We start from the raw sequence: 22,415 nt of genomic DNA, 5'->3' as shown, positions 1-22,415 counted from the left end.
TATCCATCGTTTCCTTTGCTGAATTACTGCAGATGGTTTTTTAGTAAGGACTGTAGGCATAGTTGTTGCTGTACTTAATAAAAGCTTTGAATTTGAACTTGTAACAGTTCTTCATGGGCAAGCAGCTTCATAAGATTATATTTATATTCTATAAATGGGGCGAAATGCACTAACAGAAGTATGTCAAGTTCCCTGGTCTCATGACCCAAAAGGGGGTGGGAGGGTCATAGCAGTGAAATAGGAAGCCTCCGTGGGAGCACTTACCGACAGACAAGCTCACCGTCCATAGCATCTTGCTCATCAGTGCTGGCAAAAGAGACCCGGCCACCAATCACTGCACCAATGATATAAACCAGCCACGTCAGCCTTCCTGCGACAGGAAGAAGACCCATTAGTGTCACCACCAGTGATCATTTCGTGAGGAAATTCCACACTGTGAGGTTCATTTCTTACTATGAGCTTCCTTAATCTCAAGAAACTGAGAAAGTCATAAAGTTTAACTTTTCTTCCAGAGAATAGCTACTACTCTGCTCTGGTAAGGGTGACGCCAAGGGCGAAATTCATTAGATAACCAAGGCTCCCCTATCGGACAGGGTCGTTATTTTTACAGTGCAGTGCTTTCTTAAAGTTAAACATACCCGCTGCAGGTACGATTTCAGGTGCTCCTCCCTAGTTCCCTGTGGCATTTATTATCAAATATTCTTTTGTGTATATGGAGCTAACTGATGATGGAAGAATTCTGGGGGGAAAGGTGAAAGAGAGGTAGCAACGAGCGAAAGCGTGCTGACAGCACCTTCTGCCAGGCCCAGTCCACTGTCCACTCACCCTCCTGCACTGCAATGTCCATGGGGCTGGCGCTGGCACTCTGGAGCAGCTCCTGATAGGACTGGGCAGACTGGTCAAACAACTGCACGAGGAGCGCACACGTCTTCTCGTATTCACAGCGCCCGATTGTAGACAGCTGGTCCAACTGCTGCTGGACCAGACCTGTATCCTCCAGGGGATCTTCCAGTCCATCTCTACTCCCAAGGGAAGAAGGAAGGCGCCCTCTTAAAATATGCCTACTGATTTCTCCGTCGCAGCAGTTCTCCTTCTCCATGTATCCACCCCATGCAGTTGTAGAGGCCCACATCCCAACCCCACTTTTTACCAAGGAAGGAAAGTTAAGAACAGGTGGAAGGCAGGTGTCTCAACCTAGCATCAGTCTCCCGTAGGTATGCTCTGCCCATTGGTGTCCAGTCTTCCAATTCCCAGTCGCTTAACATTTGTCTGCCACGATCCTCTCAGTCCTATGCTTCTCACCCCTAAAAAAGCTCTTGGTTTTCAGCCTCTTGTTTGTTCCTGACTATAGTGAACGTTGTGACTACAAGTAACCTGTCCCTTGTGTGAGGTCATTGTGACCAGATGTGTTTTGGAATTCAGAAATCTTCAGATTTTAGGGAGGCACTATGATGCTTCTACCATGTAATATGAACCCTCCCTGGGCTGTGGCATGTCAAATACAATATTCCTGTAGCCAAATATATAAGTATTATGAATAGTCACACAAAGTAGAATTTTTTTTTTTTTTTTTTTTTTGCAGTATGTGGGCCTCTCACTGTTGTGGCCTCTCCCGTCGCGGAGCACAGGCTCAGGACGCGCAGGCTCAGCGGCCATGGCTCACGGGCCCAGCCGCTCCGCGGCACGTGGGATCTTCCTGGACCGGGGCACGAACCCACGTCCCCTGCATCGGCAGGCAGACTCTCAACCACTGCGCCACCAGGGAAGCCCCGAAGTAGAATTTTAAAAAAATGACTATAAATGGTCTCATATCAGCACATCTCAAGTTTTGCCACCAAATGAGTTTTGTGCCAAACTTATGAGAAAAATTAATTTTCACATCTTAAATTTCAGAAATGCAGATGAGGCACTGTGGCTCTATACCAGGCCTTGCCTTATCTACTGGTTCCTAGACTTGAAAGTCTTACCATAAGTTCGCCATGTACTGTTACATCATCGTATGACAACCCAGCAGCAGCACCACCACGGCAGCAAGCAGTTCAGAGCTGTGCGTTTACCACGACCCACACATGAGGCTGGGACACAGTAATTTAATCCTCATTACAACTGTGCCCAAGAGTACACAGCTATTAACCGGCTATGTGGGCCCAGAGCCCATACATGTAACCCTCCCAAGCATGGCCTTGCTGAAACTAGCTGAGTCCTCAGGAATAGAAACTATTGCAGCTAACAGAACAGTGCTTTCCAACGGGCGGGCTTCACAAATACTCAGATTTTGAAATGATTCAAGTCATAAACAGTTGAGACTATAATTCTTATGACAGTTAAATGTACTTGATTCTGAGCAAATTAAGAATCTGAGTTAAAAAAAAAACAAAAACACCCTAAACCTTCAGAGTCCAAGTAAATTCCCCTGAGAAATAGCCAATGAAAAAAGTATACAAGATAGGTCCCTACACAAAGAATAACCTCATTCTTGTTTTTTTTTTGGCCACGCCATGCAGCAGGTGGGATCTCAGTTCCCCGACCAGGGATCGAACCCATGCCCCCTGCAGGAAACTCGGAGTCTTAAACCATTGGGCCGCCAGGAAGTCCCTAGAATAACTCCATCTCATATAGGTCATTTCTAAAGGGTCTGACATTTCTTTACTATAGATTTCTGGTCCAGTTAGTAGTCAAGGAAGACAGAAACCATGTGTCAGTATAATGCAGTCAGTGACCGGCTGCCTGGAGTTCTTACATCTTCTAGTAAGCTCTGGATTGTGTAGCTTATTTATCTGCTTATTTCTTTAGAAGTTCACATTAAGCACCTATATTTTACACATTATACTTGTTGTCATCTATAGCTTATCAATGCTTCTCTCATGTTTAAAGGAAATCAGTGGCAAGGACAAACGTTATACTGATATACTCTGTATTCGAAGCTACTGCTATGGTTGACGAAGGGACACGAATAGGATATTAAAGAGAAGGACTCTTCTTCTGGACTTCATGCTCTCCTCAGCTATTGTGCTAACGTGAAAAAAATGCCCATTATGGTGGTAGCTCCCCTATGACTCATATCAGGTACGCTTTTGCCAACCGGGTGTCTGATCTTCTGGCAAGTCGGACGCCAGGCCACCTGTGGGGACAGAGGGAGGCTGCCCCAGTGTCCTTACCTCAGTATGATGTGCACAGATTCCAAACGGGATGTGATGTAGGCTTTGGTGACCTCAGGAGTGTAAGTCTCCAGCATGTGGGGCTCTGTGGCTTTCACGTATGGCACGGAGGCTGCCAGCCGCTGCCACAGGCTCAGGAGATAGTGCACGCTATTTGGGGCAAATTCCCAGTGCTGAGGAAAACCAAGAGAGTAGGAGGCATAGTTCTCATTTTTGTGCGTAATACATTAGTCCCATGCCATCTAACACCAAAGATAAAGACTTTTCTTAAAAAAAAAAAAAAGAGAGAGAGAGAATGAGGATAAACTTTGATGGGCTTTGCTCTGTGCACGGCAGCTAGTCTCATGTGTTTAGTGGTATTTCAGAGATTAAACATCCAGTGAGAAGAGCTGTTCTGAGCTGGCTGAGTAACTGGCTCTCATCAGTAGCACGAGCATCTCGTGGAGAGCTTGTTAGAAACAGAGACGCCAAGGCTCCAACCTGGACCTAGTGAACCAGAAATTATGCGGGTAGGACCCAAGCACCTGCATTTCTCATCAAGCTGCCCAGATGATTCTGATGCAAGCCATCGCCTGTGAGAACCACGGCCTACACATGACTAAGAAAGAGAGGGCGCCGAGTCTCTCTTCACTCTTCTGCCCAGCTCCCTGTTCCAGTCTTGCCTTTTCTGGGGGACTACAAGGGAAGTCTCCCAGTCTTGAATCTAAGTATTATTCTTGCAGTTCCCTCATGCTCCTCTATCCACACTGCTTGCACTTTTGTAATGTGAACGAGTAGCTGCAATAGTAACCACTCTGTGCAGGGCTGCCCTATACTTACATTCGCTTCTGCCGAGGGAAAAAGAAATTCTTACAAGGTTAAATAAAACCAATGAGTAAGAGAAGAGGTTCCAACGTTTAGGAAGAAAGGGACAAGCAATCAAAGACAAACCTGTAGGCTGGTCACTGTGAAGTTAGCTATCAATCGGATGACCTCAGGGTAGTTTTCCACCTTTACTAGTTCTCCCAGTTGATAGTTACTCTTCAATCGGGCCAGTAGTCTGCAAAACTCATGGTAATTGTTTGGGTCTGATAAACTCTGGTGACAGCACAGGGAGGAAAATAAAATGTAAAATGTGATTCATTATTCTTCTTCCCGAATGACATCTGGGATGATGGCATGAGGAGAGGGGGGAATCTGCTGCAGGTCATCATTCAGAATGACACATCTGTATAATGTTTAAAAGCAATTTTTTTAAAAGTCACTTTTAAAAGGGATTATTACATCTATTATCTCATCTGTCCATAATAATCATCCTGTGAGATGGGGTTATTAGCCTCAACTGGAAGAGTCCGAAACAGAAGCCCAGAAGGACAACACTACTTGCCCAGGGCTGTAAAGTTGATTAACGGCAGAAAACGGGCACGATCTAAGATGTGACTGGTCTGTTTGCTTCCCACCAATCAAATGAAAAGTAATGAGATTTTTATTTTCACATCTGTTAAATCTGTCATTAAGCACAACTAAACTACAGTGGCAAAGTTACACAAATATTTCATATATTATATCATCTTTGCTACAATAAACGTACTCCTATATTAGTATGTTTATGTATTTTATTATATACTTATATCAAACACTTTTCATCTGTTTGCATACTACACCAGCATACTTGTTTCCTTACATATGTCCTCCTCTATTAGAGGAGGGCAGGTTTTGTTTTGCTCACCACTGAATCCCTGGCACATGGTAGGTGGCTCCATACAATTTGTTGATAGAATAAATGAATTTTTAAAAAGAGGGAGACAACAGAGTATATTTAAAAGTGAACTGTTTTTATGATATTTTCTAGTGTGGAGAAGAAATACTTAAAAAAAAGAGGTGTTAGCTGAGTCTTTGGGACGGAAAAAGACAAAAGGGCAACTGAGTTATGGAATGAACATCTGAACGAGAAATAGCTCCCCTCCCACCTAAATGTAGCCCTATACACTTAGGTAAATAATGTACATTCAAAAAAATGGAAATGAAAACAAAAAACACATTTTAGATTCTTAATTTCTTTGGGAAAAATGACTAGCTCTATCCTTATTTTCCTTCAAAGTGATCCCTTCCCTAAAAGAATGCCATTTGCAGCAACATGGGTGGACCTAGAGATTGTCATACTGAGTGAAGTAAGTCAGACAAGGAAAGACAAATATCGTATGATATCGCTTACATGTGGAATCTAAAAAAAAAGGGTACAAATGAACTTATTTACAAAACGGAAGTAAAGTCACGGATGTAGAAAACAAACTCATGGTTACCAGGGGATAAGAGGGGGAGGGATAAATTGGGAGACTGGGGTTGATATATACACACTACTGTATATAAAATAGGTAAGTAATAAGAACCTGCTGTATAGCACAGGGAACTCTACTCAATACCTTGTAATGGACTATGTGGGAAAAGAATCTAAAAAAAAAGAGTGGATATATGTATATGTATAACTGATTCACCTTGCTGTACACCTGAAACTAACACAACATTGTAAATCAACTATACTCCAATAAAAATGAACAACAACAAAAGGGGATCCCTTCCCACAATTCCTACATTCCTGAAACTAGAGGATACAAGCTCCTCTTCTGGGTAAGTATTATTTAGATCTACAAATATACACTCACTTAAGTCTTCTGAAGGATGACAGACTGAACTGTTTTCTCTGATTTCTGCTAAGTGTGACCTCTAGATTGATTTTTCTTTGGAGCCATAACAGATAGGCATATACTAATCATACACACATATACACACACAAGTAAAAATAATTTCTCAAAAACCTTACCTGTGGGTTTTCCAGTATTCGTTTAACACCATCAACAAGGTGAGAGAGAAACTTGGCCCTCTCTGCATTGTTAAACAGGGATCTTCTAACTGAGGCAATCTGTACTAAGCACGATAATACCTAAAGCAGGGCACAACCCAAACACAAATGATCAAAAAGACTGTATAGCTATTTTCATTACCCATTCCCCTGCTGTAAATATTCTTCTTTACATATAGCACTAATGCTGTTCTTTCAACCCCTGCTACCATTATAATGATATAAAAAAAAAGATCAAGGGGGATGTAGCTTAGGATATCTGAAACAGCTTTATTAAAAGAAACGTAAAAAGAGCATCAGATCCAGGTTGCTTGTAACAACTAGTTAAATCCATAGTTTGGAAATTCATCTACATTTTATTCTTTGACCACCCTGATGGCTTCTTTGATTTGTGTTTAAGATATATATTGAAAGCTTGAAAATACCAAGCAATTCATAGTTTAAATAATGCTTTAGATTTAGGTTTTTTTTTTGTTTTACTAAGGCCTTTTGGCTAATCAGCCTTTGCTATGTACTGCTATAATGAAATAACCAAGTCAGATCTGTGCCCTAAAGAAAACAGGTTTTAAAATGAAAACATTTTCCCCTTTCCCCACTGTGCTAGGTATTTACATTCTGTTTGCCCCTCCAGATCTATTTTCTGCCCTTCTCCTCCCTGTCTCTGCTCCCTGGGAGGCTGACCTCTGCTGACTAACAACAGCCAAGTTCCCTTGCCTTCTTGCTTCTCATTGGCTTCAACCACTGGAAAGTACCAGCAGGAGATCAAGGGCAGGAAGAAAGAGGAGCCCCCTCCCCACCCCCAGCTGGGCCATGGTTGGCAGAGTTTCTCTACCTCTGGTGAACAGCCCTCCCCTGAGTCACAGCCTCAGCTCTCTCCAGGGTTTCTTCCCCTTGCCCCTTGAGGCTGCCCACTATTGCTAGCCCCAGGGGGTGTACATCACCACCCCTTGTTGGATTCCCTTAATTTTGCCCACCCCTTTACCAACAGTCCTTTCATTCATTACCCTTCTTAAGTGTGTTACCTTTTCCTGAAGTAAACTTAACGATACAAAAAACACGAACTCATGTTTCTGCTAAAGTGAAGGTCCACATTAATTTGGAAAAGTGCTATTACCAGGAAAGTAGTCTACTGCAGAAAAACTACGCAAAACACCCACTTACTTTACTGTATTTTCTTTGCATGTTTTGTACAATGGTATTTTATACCAACAATCTGAAATATCAGACCAACGCCTTTTAGGACCTGAATGAATTTTGAGATTTGAGGAGGTTAATTATTGCTTTAAAGGAGAAATGCAGCATTCCCAAGAGGTTTCAAATGTTATTCAGGATAAGTATGCAAATATGCCTTCCCAATACAGCTTCCATTTAGCACTTATGTAACATATGCTTGAGGGATTTTCAGAAATTTTCTTAGTCTTGACAATCTTCAAATAGGCAATATAAGGTGAATTCCCCACATTCTAGCCTGTGGCAATTTGAGGGATAGTAAAAAGCCAGATACAAAGGGGAGACCAAAAGAGCTTGACATCTGCAGCAATCTGTCATTAATGACAGGAACAACTATTTTTGGCCACACTGCGTGGCTTGCGGGATCTTAGTTCCCCAACCAGGGACTGAACCCGGGCCCCTGCAGTGAAAGCGTGAATTCCTAACCACTGGACCGCCAAGGAATTCCCAGGAACAATTTAGAAGGAATTAAGACTTTACTGTGAGAGCCTTTAGGTGACAAGCTTTATCTCAAAAGGCTAGACAACTAACCCTAGTATTTCTATGCTTTACTTCTATGATTTTGTACAACAGAATGAACATAAGGCTTATTCACCAATTGCTACGTTCTAGAAATAGAAACTGTGGTCCTGACTCACCAGAGGTGAAAACGAAGGAGGGATGGAATGATACAGGTCAAAAAACAGTTGCAGAGTTGAAGAATCTAAGAACGCTGAAAGACAAAAGAGCACTTTACTGAGTACGTCTGCACAATGCAGCTGGCACACTCCGGTGCGGGGAGCATATCTTCCTGATTTCTTATCTTACAGAATGTTTATTTCATTTGAAAGTGATAAGCTAATAGGGGCTTTTTGTTTTCCGTTCTTTTTTTTTTTTTTTTTTAAGCACTTGTTTTTAGCTCCTCTAAGAAATGGATTCATTCTTCTGATCCTCAAACAACTTAAGACAATCAGAACTCTGTTCATAGCAAGAATTTTTATCCTTAGGAATACAATACCAAGCATAAGCACAAGTTCTTTTATTTGATTTTGTTTTTAAAGTTAGAAATTCCCTCAAATGAGTAAGATATCAGAAGTCTCTAGGTGATTAACATAAGGTCAAACTCACATCCGCCAGGAACCCAGTAATTAAAGAGTTCTCCCTGGCTGGGGGATCCTCCAACAGCCTCTCTCTGACTTTAAAAAGACCCATACTGACATCCTAAGTTTTCTCTCAGAGCAAGCAGGGGATTTGCCAGGGGTTCCTGAGACCACCCTGCAGACTCCAGGTAGAGTGGAGAGGCAACCTGTTTCAGAGGGTGTGACTGTATTACCTGATCGCCAGCTGGTGGGAATCTGTACCGTGCACAGGTCATCTGAGGACTCATCAGTAGAAGTGCCGATGAAATCAAAGTTTAGGCAGTTATGAGTGAGTTTGAGCAGTTGCATCAGCAAGCCATGCTGACTTTCATCATTCAAGTTCAGATTCTTTCCAGAAGCCTGTAAAAATGACCACATATGAGCCCCAAACAATCACTCCTCTCTTCCAAGCTTGCCACCAGACTTACGAGGAGGCCGCTAAGCCAGAAAAGGAGGGTGGTATTCCAACACAGTCAAGTGACGTTTCTCTCCCAAAAGATGCTGCACTTCCATCACCTTCAAAGTCCTTCCATCACTATGAAACTCCTAGCTCCTTATTTACTATTAAAACATATTTACTATAAAAACATGAAGCTGGGGGCTTCCCTGGTGGCGCAGTGGTTGAGAGTCCGCCTGCCGATGCAGGGGACACGGGTTCGTGCCCTGGTCCAGGAAGATCCCACATGCCACGGAGTGGCTGGGCCTGTGAGCCATGGCCGCTAAGCCTGCGCGTCCGGAGCCTGTGCTCCGCAACGGGAGAGGCCCCAACAGTGAGAGGCCCGCATACCGCAAAAAAAATAAATAAATAAAATAAAATCACAAAAAACCATGAAGCTCGTATTTAAAGAAATTCCCCCTTTGACACTTACTCTTTATATGCTGTTGGCATCGTGGCCACAGTGAATTCTGAAGCAGTATGGGATGTTTGGTTACTTTATTTGAATTTTAGATTTTTTTTTTTTTTTTTGTGGTACGCGGGCCTCTCACTGCTGTGGCCTCTCCCATTGTGGAGCACAGGCTCCGGACGCGCAGGCTCAGCGGCCATGGCTCACGGGCCCAGCCGCTCGGCGGCATGTGGGATCTTCCCGGACCGGGGCACGAACCCGTGTCCCCTGCATCGGCAGGCGGACTCTCAACCACTGCGCCACCAGGGAAGCCCTGAATTTTAGATCCTTATCATTTCTAGACAGGGCTGGACTAAACTCTGGAGGGAGTTCTAGTAAATTTTACACCCCGCCCTATCTTCCTTCCTCTTTTTAACATTACCATCGCCAGCATCAAGAAAAATCTTTCAGACCACAATCAAAACAAAATCACCACTGAATTTTATTTATTCATCAGAGCAGTGTACCGGCCTATAGCTCAATAGTGGTCCAGAGCTACGGTGACTATGAGATTCAAATATCTACCAGCTGTGACCTCAGTGACTGGCTGGCTCATTGTTTTTGACAGAATCAGTATTAGAGGAGGTTTCAAGGCTCAGTTTTCTCAAAAGCTTTTTCCCTCTGGAAACAGCTTTTGCGAGGCAGCTTGTGAGCTACGACAGCTTTTGCGAGGCAGCTTGCCCAAACTGAGAATTTTTTGGGAATTCTGAAGTAAAACTAGGTAACTGAAGGAAAAGAGGGACATCATTAACTGGGACAAAAGAAAAATCCAAACTTGCTTCTAATCGTACAATTGAGACATACTGGAAAATGAGAACAAGAACAAGAAAACAAACAAACAAAAAACCCCCAAACGAACACAAAGCCAGAGGCTAATTCCATTTGGCTTTCTATAGCGACGAAGCATCCAAACATGGTTATACATGTGTAGAACTCACAAGTTAACATTTCTTCCTTAGTTCAAGTCTATCAATAAATGAAATACAACTTTCTATTTTAAAACTGGTGATTTCCTTCTGTGATACTGTCTACGCCTTCAGGTTATGAAATCTAAGTGGACGTTAAAAATTCAACATCTGCTTTTCCTTACAGATGTTGCTTGTTTATTTGCTGCCTGTAACTCAGCAGGGGACAGGGAAGCCAGCCTAGTTTTAGTATGCTAACAATGTAGTCTGAGACGGCTTTCAAAGCACTGAGAATCCAAACACCATAAAGTGAAGATGCTTTTACTCCACATAGGAAGATCTTATGTGGATATAAAAAAAGCCAACAAGAAAAACCTCAAACTTTGTGGTAAACTAGTTCCTTTAAAATAGGAGCATGGGATAAGTGTTCACATACTGCTCTTTACCTAGGGGAACAGATGTGAAATAGGGAAATCACAATTCTTTCTTACAGTTTGGTAAGTTTCTTCCACAGCTCGGACATATGTATTACGTGAGACATGACGATGATTAAAGAGATGCATAAACTCTCGTGGGGTCATAACAAGTCCCCACTTATTCTCATCCTTTCAAAAGGACCTGTGAAGCAGGTCCCAACATACAATCTCACCTGTTTTAGCAGATTGCAGGAAAGAGTGAAGATATCAAATAACGATGAATCTCGGAAAGAAGAGGCTATTTTTCTGTGCTTGGTTAAAGGATGGGTGGTGTCTGCCTGTGCAGAAAAACAAACCAACGCAAGTTTTAGAATTAGTTGCAAAGAAAAAAATTTTCTTGTAGACTTCAAGTAAACTAGAAGGATTTTCAGTAAGACCAACATAAATAACAAAATACATTTTAAACATTTAAGTTACTGTTAGACCATATTTAGTGAGAGAATGCAGATGACAATAAGCTGCTAATAACAGCTAGCCAGGATATCATGTCTCTACTGCATACAGAGGGAAGACAGAAGGAGAGGTGAGTATCTCCACTGCAGTTTTAATTTCCTCTGCACTCAGGGAGGTAAAATTTAACAAACTGTTGGAAGACATTGCTAATAATTTCTATCATGTTGTATTGTGGCTTAGTCTCAAAACCAGACAGTAGCAAGGCTTGGGTTTTGGTAAACAATCCAGTCAGGGCTGAAGTTACTACAAAATTTCTAAAACAGTCATTGACTAACAGCCGTGAACTTAGGATAGACGATAGCCTGTAATACTCTCTTCCTTCTCTAACGTATTTCAACGTGCAGTCTATACCACAGAAGTGAGTACTCAAGTTAAGTGGTTGTATTCGTCTCTCATTTACTCCTCTGTTCTTGTCTTTTCGTCATATTTTAAAGGTTTTTGTGGTCAAGGATTAAGTCTTTTACTTCTTTAGTAGGCCCTCTATTTCTGACACATAGTAGGTACTCAATGAGTGCAATAAAGGAATTTCAAGGTTGCCTAGAGTAATTTCAGTCCAACCATTTACTGTAAGCTTAAATCTCTTCTATATATTGTTTAGTTCAACCAGGAGGGAGTTCATTTTGCTTTTGGCACATTAAAGAAAAAATGCAGCAAGATTTCTGATAGACAACCAAGTTATGGAATGCCCCCTTAATTTTATTTCTAAGTTCAAATAGGAATGGTAACAGAAATATGCTTTCTGATATAAATGACAACCAAAAAAAAAAAAAAAAGCCAATAGAAAACTAAGTTACATAGAGGTTCAAAGTGTTCTGATTTTTGCTTCCGTGTCACTGTGTTATCATAAATGTCTTGGATAAAAAGGTGATGCTAGATTATATACCAGATGCTATATATAATCTGTTATACTGATCATAATACAGAGAATAATTACATCTTAAGTATGTCACACACATTTCTATTATTTTCTTAAAAAAGACAAAATTTCGAAGATTTAAAAAATACCGACACTGATGGATTTTCTGGAACCAAGCTTCAAAGGGGAGAGCATTAACCCCACAATCTCTGTACTTAAGTCAACGCATGCTCTCTTACTACAAGGGTAATAGTGGGTAAATAATAAGTTAGTTGCTAAGAGCACAGGCTCTGTAATAAGCCTATATGGGGTTTGAATTCATATACTGTTGCCAGGTAACTGTGACACTGTAGGCAAATTATTCAACCTTTATGAGCCTCAGTTTCCTTATCTAGGAAATGGGATAACCAGAGTCCCTATCTCACAGGACTATTGTGAGAATAAAATTAGTATAAGTAAAGTGCTTAGAACAGTGCCTGTCACATAGAAATCACTCAAAAGTGTGAGCTATTATTTCGATAATTACCAACCGCAATGGGGATTGCATGTGACAGAGAACACAAGATGGACTCCAGATTTTAACGGACTATAAGCTAGTGCATTTAAAATAGTACCAACTCACAGTTAAAATTTCTCAGGGTTAATAGAAATGTCTGCATAAATACAAGCAGTAGCAACGATGCCAATGTAATTAATAGCTGACAACTGAAGGGTGAGATGTTACAATTAATATTAATTCTGGCCTGTTCAATAATTATAACATTTTAGCTGGATACAAAAGTAAATGACTAAAAAATAATAGCCAGAGCCAAAGAAAGCCACTGGTGTTTCCTCTGTAGTAATCTGTGACATCAATGACTATTTAAAAAAATTACCTGGTATTTAGCAGAATGTTTCGTGCATTCTGAAAAGACTATCAGCAAAATCTTTAATAACAGCTCATGAGAACTGATTTTTGAATCTTTACCAACACATTAATTTATACAGCGGAAGGGGCACCACCAATGATGCTGGTTTCCTAAGTTCTGACTTAGGACCGTTGCTCTCATCTCTAACAATGAACATTAATACCACTGAGGAAAGCTGAGATGAGAGGAAAAAATATTCCGGAGACAGAAGGGGATCTGGATATTAAGAGTGAGGCAGACTGCACTTACAGAGGGAAACCCAACGGAACTAGTTTGTTTCAAAAGGGCATTAATCACTTACCGCAAAAGCACACAACTGCCAAAAAAGATCATCCCACACACAGCAGAAAACACCAATACTAAGAAAAAATATGGCACTTACTTCAATGAGGAAGGCTGTAGCACTTACTTGGTTAATTTCATTGGTTAGCTGAGATAAAATTGTGACACCAATGATGCAGTATTCAACACTATCCTGGTTTAAAACAAAAAAGGCAGAAAGAGTTGGCCTGTGCAGCTTGATTTCAGCATTTGGAATGCAGTCATACTCTTGAAATAACAGAGTCCTGTGCTGCTATTAAAACTGCCTAGACAACGTAGCAAGAAACTGTGGTTTAAAACTTCTGCTTTGCAGGACGTAAAATCTAACCTGCCATAAAAGAAGACTGCTAAATCTGACTTCATCAAAATTGAAACCCTTTGTATTTTAAAAATACCCTTAAGTATCATACCATACATATCACAGAAAGAGAAACTAGCAAATCACATTTAAGATAAACGATGAACGTGTAAGATAATTTACAAAGAGACTGTATACAAAAAAGGGCAAAGAACCCGCCCGATAAAAAAATGTACGTAAGATATAAACAGGAAGTTCACAGAAAAACAAAAATAAGTAGTAAATCAGCATATGAAAATTTGTTCTGTCTCATCTGTAACTCAAATGCTGAGCTACCAATTCTTTCTACCTACCAAACTGGAAAAATAAAGCTGAGGTCACAGGGTGGAGGTACAGGGAAATAGGCATTCTTTTAATTGTTGCAGGGAACAACTTTTTTTGGAGGGCAATTTGGAAATATCCTTGCAAACCCAAAATACACACATCCCTCTGATTGAATAATTCAAAGGCTGGGAATTCACACTATAAACACACTTAACTCAAAGTATAAAAAGATATATATATATATACACACATGCACACTAGGATATTCACTGAAGTATTTATTTAAGTCAAGATATAGATACTAACTAAATGCCCACCTATAAAAGTTAAATGAATTATGGTATTTTAAACTGGAATGGTATGTAAGCATTAGAAAGAATGAAGCAGGTTTTGTGCTGACATCTAAACATGTAAAGCCGAGACACATGAAGAGTTAAAAAGACACAGAAGAATATATACCAAGTAATTCCACTTATAGATCAATATGTAAGTAAGCATATATTGCTTCACCCATTTTTATTCCATCAAACACATAAATCATACCTGTAAAAACCTTGTGACATCTGTGATTGCATTTCTGAAGACATAGTCATCCTTCTGACAGTCAAACCAGCCCAGTTTTGTGATTCTGGCATATAACTGAATAAGTGCTTGTGTCACGAAAGTAGCCAACTTTGGCCGAGTGGCAAGGTAGTTGAGCACATAGTTCCCTATAAAACAAAAGTAATCTATGTTGTAGAAGGCTCTGCCAGGGGAGGGTGTACATCTTTAAATGTCTAAGAAGTGGTCAATTTAAACTATTTACCCTAAACTTCCCTAATTATTCACACTATTGAGAAATGGGACTTGGAATTTAAGATTCATAGGCTTTCCAACTCAGAATATACAACGTGTCACAATGAAGAATCTGAGGTAAGGCAGCCTTGAATCTATCCCTCGATGGTTAAATAGCATGGTCTGCACAGAATTCAAAATCCTTAACAATGTTTTTCTTAGTTATTAGTGACAGTAAAGACTGAATGAAAGAAACCTTCTGAAAACCGAAGGGATAATGCAGGCTTTACCTAGAAACAATTATATCGGGTCCTCTTCACTTTTAAGCCCAAATTCTGGAAAGAAACTGGATTCTAGATATTCTGTATGCTTAGCAAGTTCAGAACATTATCAGACAAGCAACATAAATGTAACTATTACTAGAACATCACTCAACTAATTTCTTTAAGAGAAAAAAGATAACTCTCTACTTACGAATATCTATTCGTTGTTCCAATGGTAGAGGGTTATTTGTGCGCGATACAAGCTTTGTAAGGCATGTAGCTGCCAGTAACTGGGAGTAAGATGACTGTGAAAAGAGGGGGGAAAGGACTTAGAATTCAATTTTATTGAGTTAGTCAGTCATAAAGTTTTTAACTTGGAGATCTGTTCTCAAATTCAAGAAAATTAATCGGCTTTGCTATACTTAATCCTCAGGATTTTAAAGGGTCACATACTAAGGAAAAATGAGCCCCACAAAGCATAAGTGCTCATTAAGCCGATTTCAGTCATGAACAAAGGGCAGGATAAAGTGAATGGCTGATCAAACTGAACCTAATACAGGTATCTTTATCACTTTGAGAGGGCAGAAGTTAGAGGGGCTCTTCTCAGAAAAGAAGCTAAATCTCTTCTTTCATTTAAGTCAAGAAATCTTCTCCCTCCAACAGCCTTGTTATAATGATGTTTCAAAAAGTTTCACCTCATAATACTCCTATAGTATGGCATTAGAAAGAGGGGAAAAAAGAAAAAGAAGACAAGAAGTAGTTTTAGAAGGAACCACCACATTATGCTGGGTAGTTAATCCCCCCATTGTATCTTCCCATCAGCACAACTATCAATCAGCTACAGCTTTGGGGAATGTATATGCTAGTTTTAGTAGTAAATTCCTAACAATTATTTATGAGAAAGAAAAATTATGCCCTAGGCAATGGAATAGCATTATCATTCTCAAGTGTGGATTTTAATGAATTTTAACCTTATGGAGAATCAGAGTATTCTATCTGATCATAATGTATAAGGAGGAGCCGTGTGCAAATTCAGATTCCCCCATGTGGCTATATTATATAATGTCACATAACAGGGACAGACTCAGAATCATCAAAACAATTTAATCAAGGGTTAAACATAATTTCCCATGAAACTATAAGTCCTTAAGACAGTAGGCTATCCATAGGCATTACATCATCCCATCAGTTATAAAAATAACTTAAGTTTATGGAAAAAATCTATAAAAGTGACTTTGACATCTGATTTTTTTTTTTACATCTTTTTTGGAGTATAATTGCTTTGCAATGGTGTGTTAGTTTCTGCTTTATAACAAAGTGTATCAGTTATACATATACATATGTGCCCATATCTCTTCCCTCTTGCGTCTCCCTCCCCCCTACCCTCCCTATCCCACTCCCCCAGGCGGTCACAAAGCACCGAGCTGATCTCCCTGTGCTATGCAGCTGCTTCCCACTAGCTATCTACCTTACGTTTGGTAGTGTATATATGTCCATGCCTCTCTCTCGCTTTGTCACATCTTACCCTTCCCGCTCCCCATATCCTTGAGTCCATTCTCTAGTAGGTCTGTGTCTTTATTCCTGTATTATCCCTAGGTTCTTCATGATATTTTTTTTCTTAAATTCCATATATATGTGTCAGCATACGATATTTGTCTTTCTCTTTCTGACTTACTTCACTCTGTATGACAGACTCTAGGTCTATCCACCTCATTACAAATAGCTCAATTTCGTTTCTTTTTATGGCCGAGTAATATTCCATTGTATATATGTGCCACATCTTCTTTATCCATTCATCCGATGATGGACACTTAGGTTGTTTCCATCTCCGGGCTATTGTAAATAGAGCTGCAATGAACATTTTGGTACATGACTCTTTTTGAATTATGGTTTTCTCAGGGTATATGCCCAGTAGTGGGATTGCTGGGTCATATGGTAGTTCTATTTGTAGTTTTTTAAGGCACCTCCATACTGTTCTCCATAGTGGCTGTACCAATTCACATTCCCACCAACAGTGCAAGAGGGTTCCCTTTTCTCCACACCCTCTCCAGCATTTACTGTTTGTAGATTTTTTGATGATGGCCATTCTAACTGGTGTGAGATGATATCCCATTGTAGTTTTGATTTGCATTTCTCTAATGATTAATGATGTTGAGCATTCTTTCATGTGTTTGTTGGCAATCTGTATATCTTCTTTGGAGAAATGTCTATTTAGGTCTTCTGCCCATTTTTGGATTGGGTTATTTGTTTTTTTGTTATTGAGCTGCATGAGCTGCTTATAAATTTTGGAGATTAATCCTTTGTCAGTTGCTTCATTTGCAAATATTTTCTCCCATTCTGAGGGCTGTCTTTTGGTCTTGTTTATGGTTTCCTTTGCTGTGCAAAAGCTTTGAAGTTTCATTAGGTCCCATTTGTTTATCTTTGTTTTTATTTCCATTTCTCTAGGAGGTGGGTCCAAAAGGATCTTGCTGTGATTTATGTCATAGAGTGTTCTGCCTATGTCTTCCTCTAAGAGTTTGATAGTGTCTGGCCTTACATTTAGGTCTTTAATCCATTTTGAGCTCATTTTTGTGTATGGTGTTAGAGAGTGATCTAATCTCATACTTTTACATGTAGCTGTCCAGTTTTCCCAGCACCACTTATTGAAGAGGCTGTCCTTTCTCCACTGTACATTCCTGCCTCCTTTATCAAAGATAAGGTGACCATATGTGTGTGGGTTTATCTCTGGGCTTTCTATCCTGTTCCATTGACCTATCTTTCTGTTTTTGTGCCAGTACCATACTGTCTTGATTACTGTAGCTTTGTAGTATAGTCTGAAGTCAGGGAGCCTGATTCCTCCAGCTCCGTTTTTCGTTCTCAAGATTGCTTTGGCTATTCGGGGTCTTTTGTGTTTCCATACAAATTGTGAAATTTTTTGCTCTAGTTCTGTGAAAAATGCCAGTGGTAGTTTGATAGGGATTGCATTGAATCTATAGATTGTTTTGGGTAGTAGAGTCATTTTCACAATGTTGATTCTTCCAATCCAAGAACATGGTATATCTCTCCATCTATTTGTATCATCTTTAATTTCTTTCATCAGTGTCTTATAATTTTCTGCATACAGGTCTTTTGTCTCCTTAGGTAGGTTTATTCCTAGATATTTTATTCTTTTTGTTGCAATGGTAAATGGGAGTGTTTTCTTGATTTCTCTTTCAGATTTTTCATCATTAGTGTATAGGAATGCCAGAGATTTCTGTGCATTAATTTTGTATCCTGCTACTTTACCAAATTCATTGATTTGCTCTAGTAGTTTTCTGGTAGCATCTTTAGGATTCTCTATGTATAGTATCATGTCATCTGCAATCAGTGACAGTTTTACTTCTTCTTTTCCAATTTGGATTCCTTTTATTTCCTTTTCTTCTGATTGCTGTGGCTAAAACTTCCAAAACTATGTTGAATAAGAGTGGTGAGAGTGGGCAACCTTGTCTTGTTCCTGATCTTAGTGGAAATGGTTTCAGTTTTTCACCATTGAGGACGATGTTGGCTGTGGGTTTGTCATATACGGCCTTTATTATGTTGAGGAAAGCTCCCTCTATGCCTACTTTCCGCAGGGTTTTTATCATAAATGGGTGTTGAATTTTGTTGAAAGCTTTCTCTGCATCTATTGAGATGATCATATGGTTTTTCTCCTTCAGTTTGTTAATATGGTGTATCACGTTGATTGATTTGCATATATTGAAGAATCCTTGCATTCCTGGAATAAACCCCACTTGATCATGGTGTATGACATGTGATTTTTATTCAACACCCTTGAACATGGTTTAAACTGACTAAAGCAGGTGTGTCAAATCACTAATAATGCAAGAGAGGCTACTATAACTACAGAACATAGTGTATATCTATACACTATATAACATGTAAATGGTTTCTGCATATAATTCCAATAAATCTGCTAAGTCACTAAGAAGTCAATAGAGATTAAAAAGGAAGAACCCACTATAATTACGTGTTTTCAGTATTGCACCAACCCTGTTTTATTCCAGCCTGTTGACTGACAACATGAGGAACTGGAGTTAACAGTGTCACAAATGACACTGTGGGGCTCCAGTGGGAGTCAAATGAGAGCTAGCTGTGCATCTCCCACAGTACAAATCCAAGTGGATCAATCCTAGAACCAAGGGATTGAAAAGAAATACAAAAAAATCTGAAAATAGAACAGAGCCCTACACAGTCTCTGACCATGACTGTAATCTTGTAAGCTTGGGAAAAGAGTTAGCTCCCTCAGCTACTAAAGGATATTATTTAGCCAACTATAATTTGTTCAGTTTACTGCATAAATTCTGTAACACTACTAATGCAAATTCAAAAATGAAGTCATCTAGAATTCTATACTCTCAACAAATTAACTGCTTTCCTCCTTTTCACATTTCCTTTTAGTCTTCAGCAGAGTGTTGGCTCCTGGTCTAGCTGGGATTCTAACTGTCTTGATGCCCTTTCATGATACCCTGATTGGATGCTTACCCTTCCTAAGACCTCCATCTTGCCCAAAATATTAACTTAATCAAGTCATGTCTCATTAAAAGCATTATTGATCATTGCATGCCTTTTTTTTTTTTTTTTTTTTTGCGGTACGCGGGCCTCTGTCGTGGCCTCTCCCGTTGTGGAGCACAGGCTCTGGACGCGCAAGCTCAGCGGCCATGGCTCACGGGCCCCGCCTCTCTGTGGTATGTGGCATCTTCCTGGACCGGGGCACGAACCCGTGTCCCCTGCATCGGCAGGCGGAGTCTCAACCACTGCGCCACCAGGGAAGCTCTGCATGCCATTTTTAAGCTGGAAGAGGTTCTAATGCCATTTTTAAGCTGGAAGAGGTTCTAATTCCATTTTAAAAACTGTAACTTAGTGTGATTTTCATTGTCGAGGTAATTTCTTCCCCTACACTTCTAAGACAAGAAGCAGCTGTGGTACAGGGGTAGGGATCTTACAAGGTGACATGAACTTTGTGGATAAGAAATGTCAATTATATACAACCCTGTCTTCTTTGTAAAGGATACGAAGTGGTACTTAAGTGTAAAAAACAGAAAAAGAGTCCCAGAAATTTGATTCAAGACGAAAAATTACAGGACAAAAATATACACTCAATGAGATTTTCCCTGATGAGTCTGTAAGGTCTTTTTTGCCAACCTGGCAGTTCTGGTACATTTTTAAAGTGAAATTAACAAGGCAGAGGTACCTAGAAAAATCAAGGAACAGAAGTTATCCCAATCCACCCCTAAACTCAGAACCAGAATATATTTTCCTAAACCTGGTACCCTTTAGGATTTTTCAAATCTTACGTACACTTCCTCTTTCGAGGAGTAGCTGGCACTTGCTCAGGCAATCAGGGCTGTTGGTGAATTCAACCAAGGCTTTCTCTGCCTGGAGTCGAGTGGTTGTATCTGTTGTTTCATACAGCTGTTTGCACAGATTCTCTAGTTGGGCCAGGCTCTGGAAAAGATCAGTCAAAAAAGAAATCAGTCGAGCCTACTATATACACAAGGTACTGTGCTCGAAATGACTGGATAAAGATAAATAATAATCAATGAAGACAGACTTGCTTCCCAACATGGAGGAGAATCTGGGTGACCTTCAATAAAAACCATTTACAGCCTTCTTTATTTGATGCTTTAGAAAACAAAATGATAGAATGCCTAAAATATCTATATACTTTTTCAGTCATTCCCTTAAAGATCAATCACAAATGACATATTTTTCTCCTTGCAGATACCCATCCTAAGCTTTTCCAAAAGGTTTTCAAATAAAAATTCAGAATTTACTTGCTCCGCCATCCATTTCAAGATTATGAATACTAGAGTCATCGCTGTAAAATTAAGCACATAAACACACAATGTAAGCATCACACAGATCTTTACACACGTTTAAGCATTCTCCCTTTGCCTAGTAGTTATCAGTTTACAGTTATGTGTATGCACAACGATGGCCAACATCTATGAGAAAGCTTCCGAATGCAAGTACGTACCTTCCTCCCCGGATCCCTCATGTCTAAAGTTCAGCGATTCTCTTCTGTTGCACTTTAAACTCTTGCTTTGGATCCAAATTTAAAACGCAGGGTCAAAATAAATTCAACCCTAGCATGTGCTCAGAGATAAGACATGGGAAACGCCCCCAAACAAACCCTTCTCTCCAAATCTTGAACCAGTTCCAGGGAGGCAGGAAGGAGATGGATATGTGCTTTGGTCCAAACCCCAAAGGGATGCAAATCCACCTCCACTTAATGTGTTCAAAAGCAAAGAGGAAAGGAATGTGTAAGGGTTCATGTGACTGTCGCCTTTCACTGACTAGAGAGAAGGGCAAACATCTGCTAGTTTTCAAAGGGCCAGTCTGGACTTTAGGAAGAAATTCTGAGCCTATTTTCTACAGCAGCCAGCAAGATCTGGTTTAAGTAGTTTGAAGGATCCTACTATTAGAAAAGACAATTCTGACAAGAACAAAAAAAATAATAATAATAATTAGACAAACCAACCTGTGTAAATACCCTAAAATACATTACACAGTCTGCCCAAGGCTTTTCATTATCACTTTATTTCATTATGCTGTGGCTTTATAAATCACAGCTTTTCTACTAAGTAGTAAAGCCCTTAGGGCAGGATACCTATTTTATTCAATCTGATTAATAGATTTCAAACATTAACCTAAAGAAAACAAGAAAGACAAATACTGACCCACTAAGATCATCAGTCTCACTTCAGGGAGCCCTCTACAAACCGCCCACCTCCACTCCAAAACAAGATAAACAAACCACCCTTCAAAACATCTTGGGACTATGATTAGGCTCCTGTTTAATCTGTCCCTCTCTGACTTCCAGAGGTCCCCCTTAATACCCTCCTCAATTCAAAAGCACAGAGAAAACTGTACTTGCAAAGCCAGATCTCAAGTAATGAAAGTTCTATAAGCAATAGCTGATTTTTTTCATACAGCATATAAATACAAGGAATAGAGAATAAGGCTAATTAACTACATTTATTCCATAAAACACATGTGAAAGTCAGTGTTACGCCTGCCAGTACTGGCCAAACATCCAGTGGATCAGTTTAATTATAAATCCCCACATTCCTAAGCAAGGGATTAAATCTCTTTCACAACGTTTTTGTTTCAACCCAGCAGGCTGGTTCCCCTCTCCCCCCCATGAAATGACTAACTTAAAAGGGGACAAATTATTTTCAAAATAGGTAACACAGAGGACATCAACAGAAAGATACCCTAACTGAAACTGAAAGGTAGCTATAAAATCTGGTATTAGGTGTCAGGGAGGAGCAGCAGCCTCCTAACCTCCACAGCTACCACGCACTACAGAGAGCTTCCCAATATCCTCAACAGACACTCCCTAAAGAGTCAGGTTGCTTAAGGTATAATGACTCTCCTTGAAGTCTCATCAATCAGTTCCGTAGCTCCCCCAGTGCAACTCTTGTTTGTGTTTATTACAACAAAGTTGTTCACAAGATGATGGCTAAGCATCTGTCACCGGTAGTTCCTTACTGCTAAAAACCTACATGCAGGTTATGGTGGGCTTTTTGGTTGTTGCTTTGTTTTGATTTGCTTTAATTTAGCAGACAAAAACATACTGCAGGGTAA

At 40.0% G+C, this 22,415-nt stretch overlaps 1 protein-coding gene across 2 annotated transcripts in view; it reads right to left on the bottom strand.

Annotated features, from left to right (window-relative positions):
• XPO7 (exportin 7) overlaps positions 1–22,415 on the bottom strand; it is an 86,073-nt gene that overhangs the window by 19,605 nt on the left and 44,053 nt on the right. For both annotated transcript variants that reach the window (XM_060102497.1, XM_060102498.1), the window contains exons 2-13: positions 20,124–20,270; positions 15,019–15,112; positions 14,314–14,480; positions 13,237–13,302; positions 10,784–10,888; positions 8,540–8,705; positions 7,866–7,939; positions 5,959–6,078; positions 4,089–4,235; positions 3,159–3,331; positions 826–1,019; positions 265–370 (exon numbers count right to left, since the gene is read on the bottom strand). In XM_060102497.1, coding sequence (XP_059958480.1) covers positions 265–370; positions 826–1,019; positions 3,159–3,331; positions 4,089–4,235; positions 5,959–6,078; positions 7,866–7,939; positions 8,540–8,705; positions 10,784–10,888; positions 13,237–13,302; positions 14,314–14,480; positions 15,019–15,112; positions 20,124–20,270 — 1,559 coding nt within the window. The remainder of the gene's footprint in view (positions 1–264; positions 371–825; positions 1,020–3,158; positions 3,332–4,088; positions 4,236–5,958; positions 6,079–7,865; positions 7,940–8,539; positions 8,706–10,783; positions 10,889–13,236; positions 13,303–14,313; positions 14,481–15,018; positions 15,113–20,123; positions 20,271–22,415) is intronic.

This window comes from Mesoplodon densirostris, chromosome 6 (genome assembly GCF_025265405.1).
Source record: "Mesoplodon densirostris isolate mMesDen1 chromosome 6, mMesDen1 primary haplotype, whole genome shotgun sequence".
Lineage (NCBI taxonomy): Eukaryota > Metazoa > Chordata > Mammalia > Artiodactyla > Ziphiidae > Mesoplodon > Mesoplodon densirostris.
This window is presented reverse-complemented; position numbering and strand designations above follow the sequence as displayed.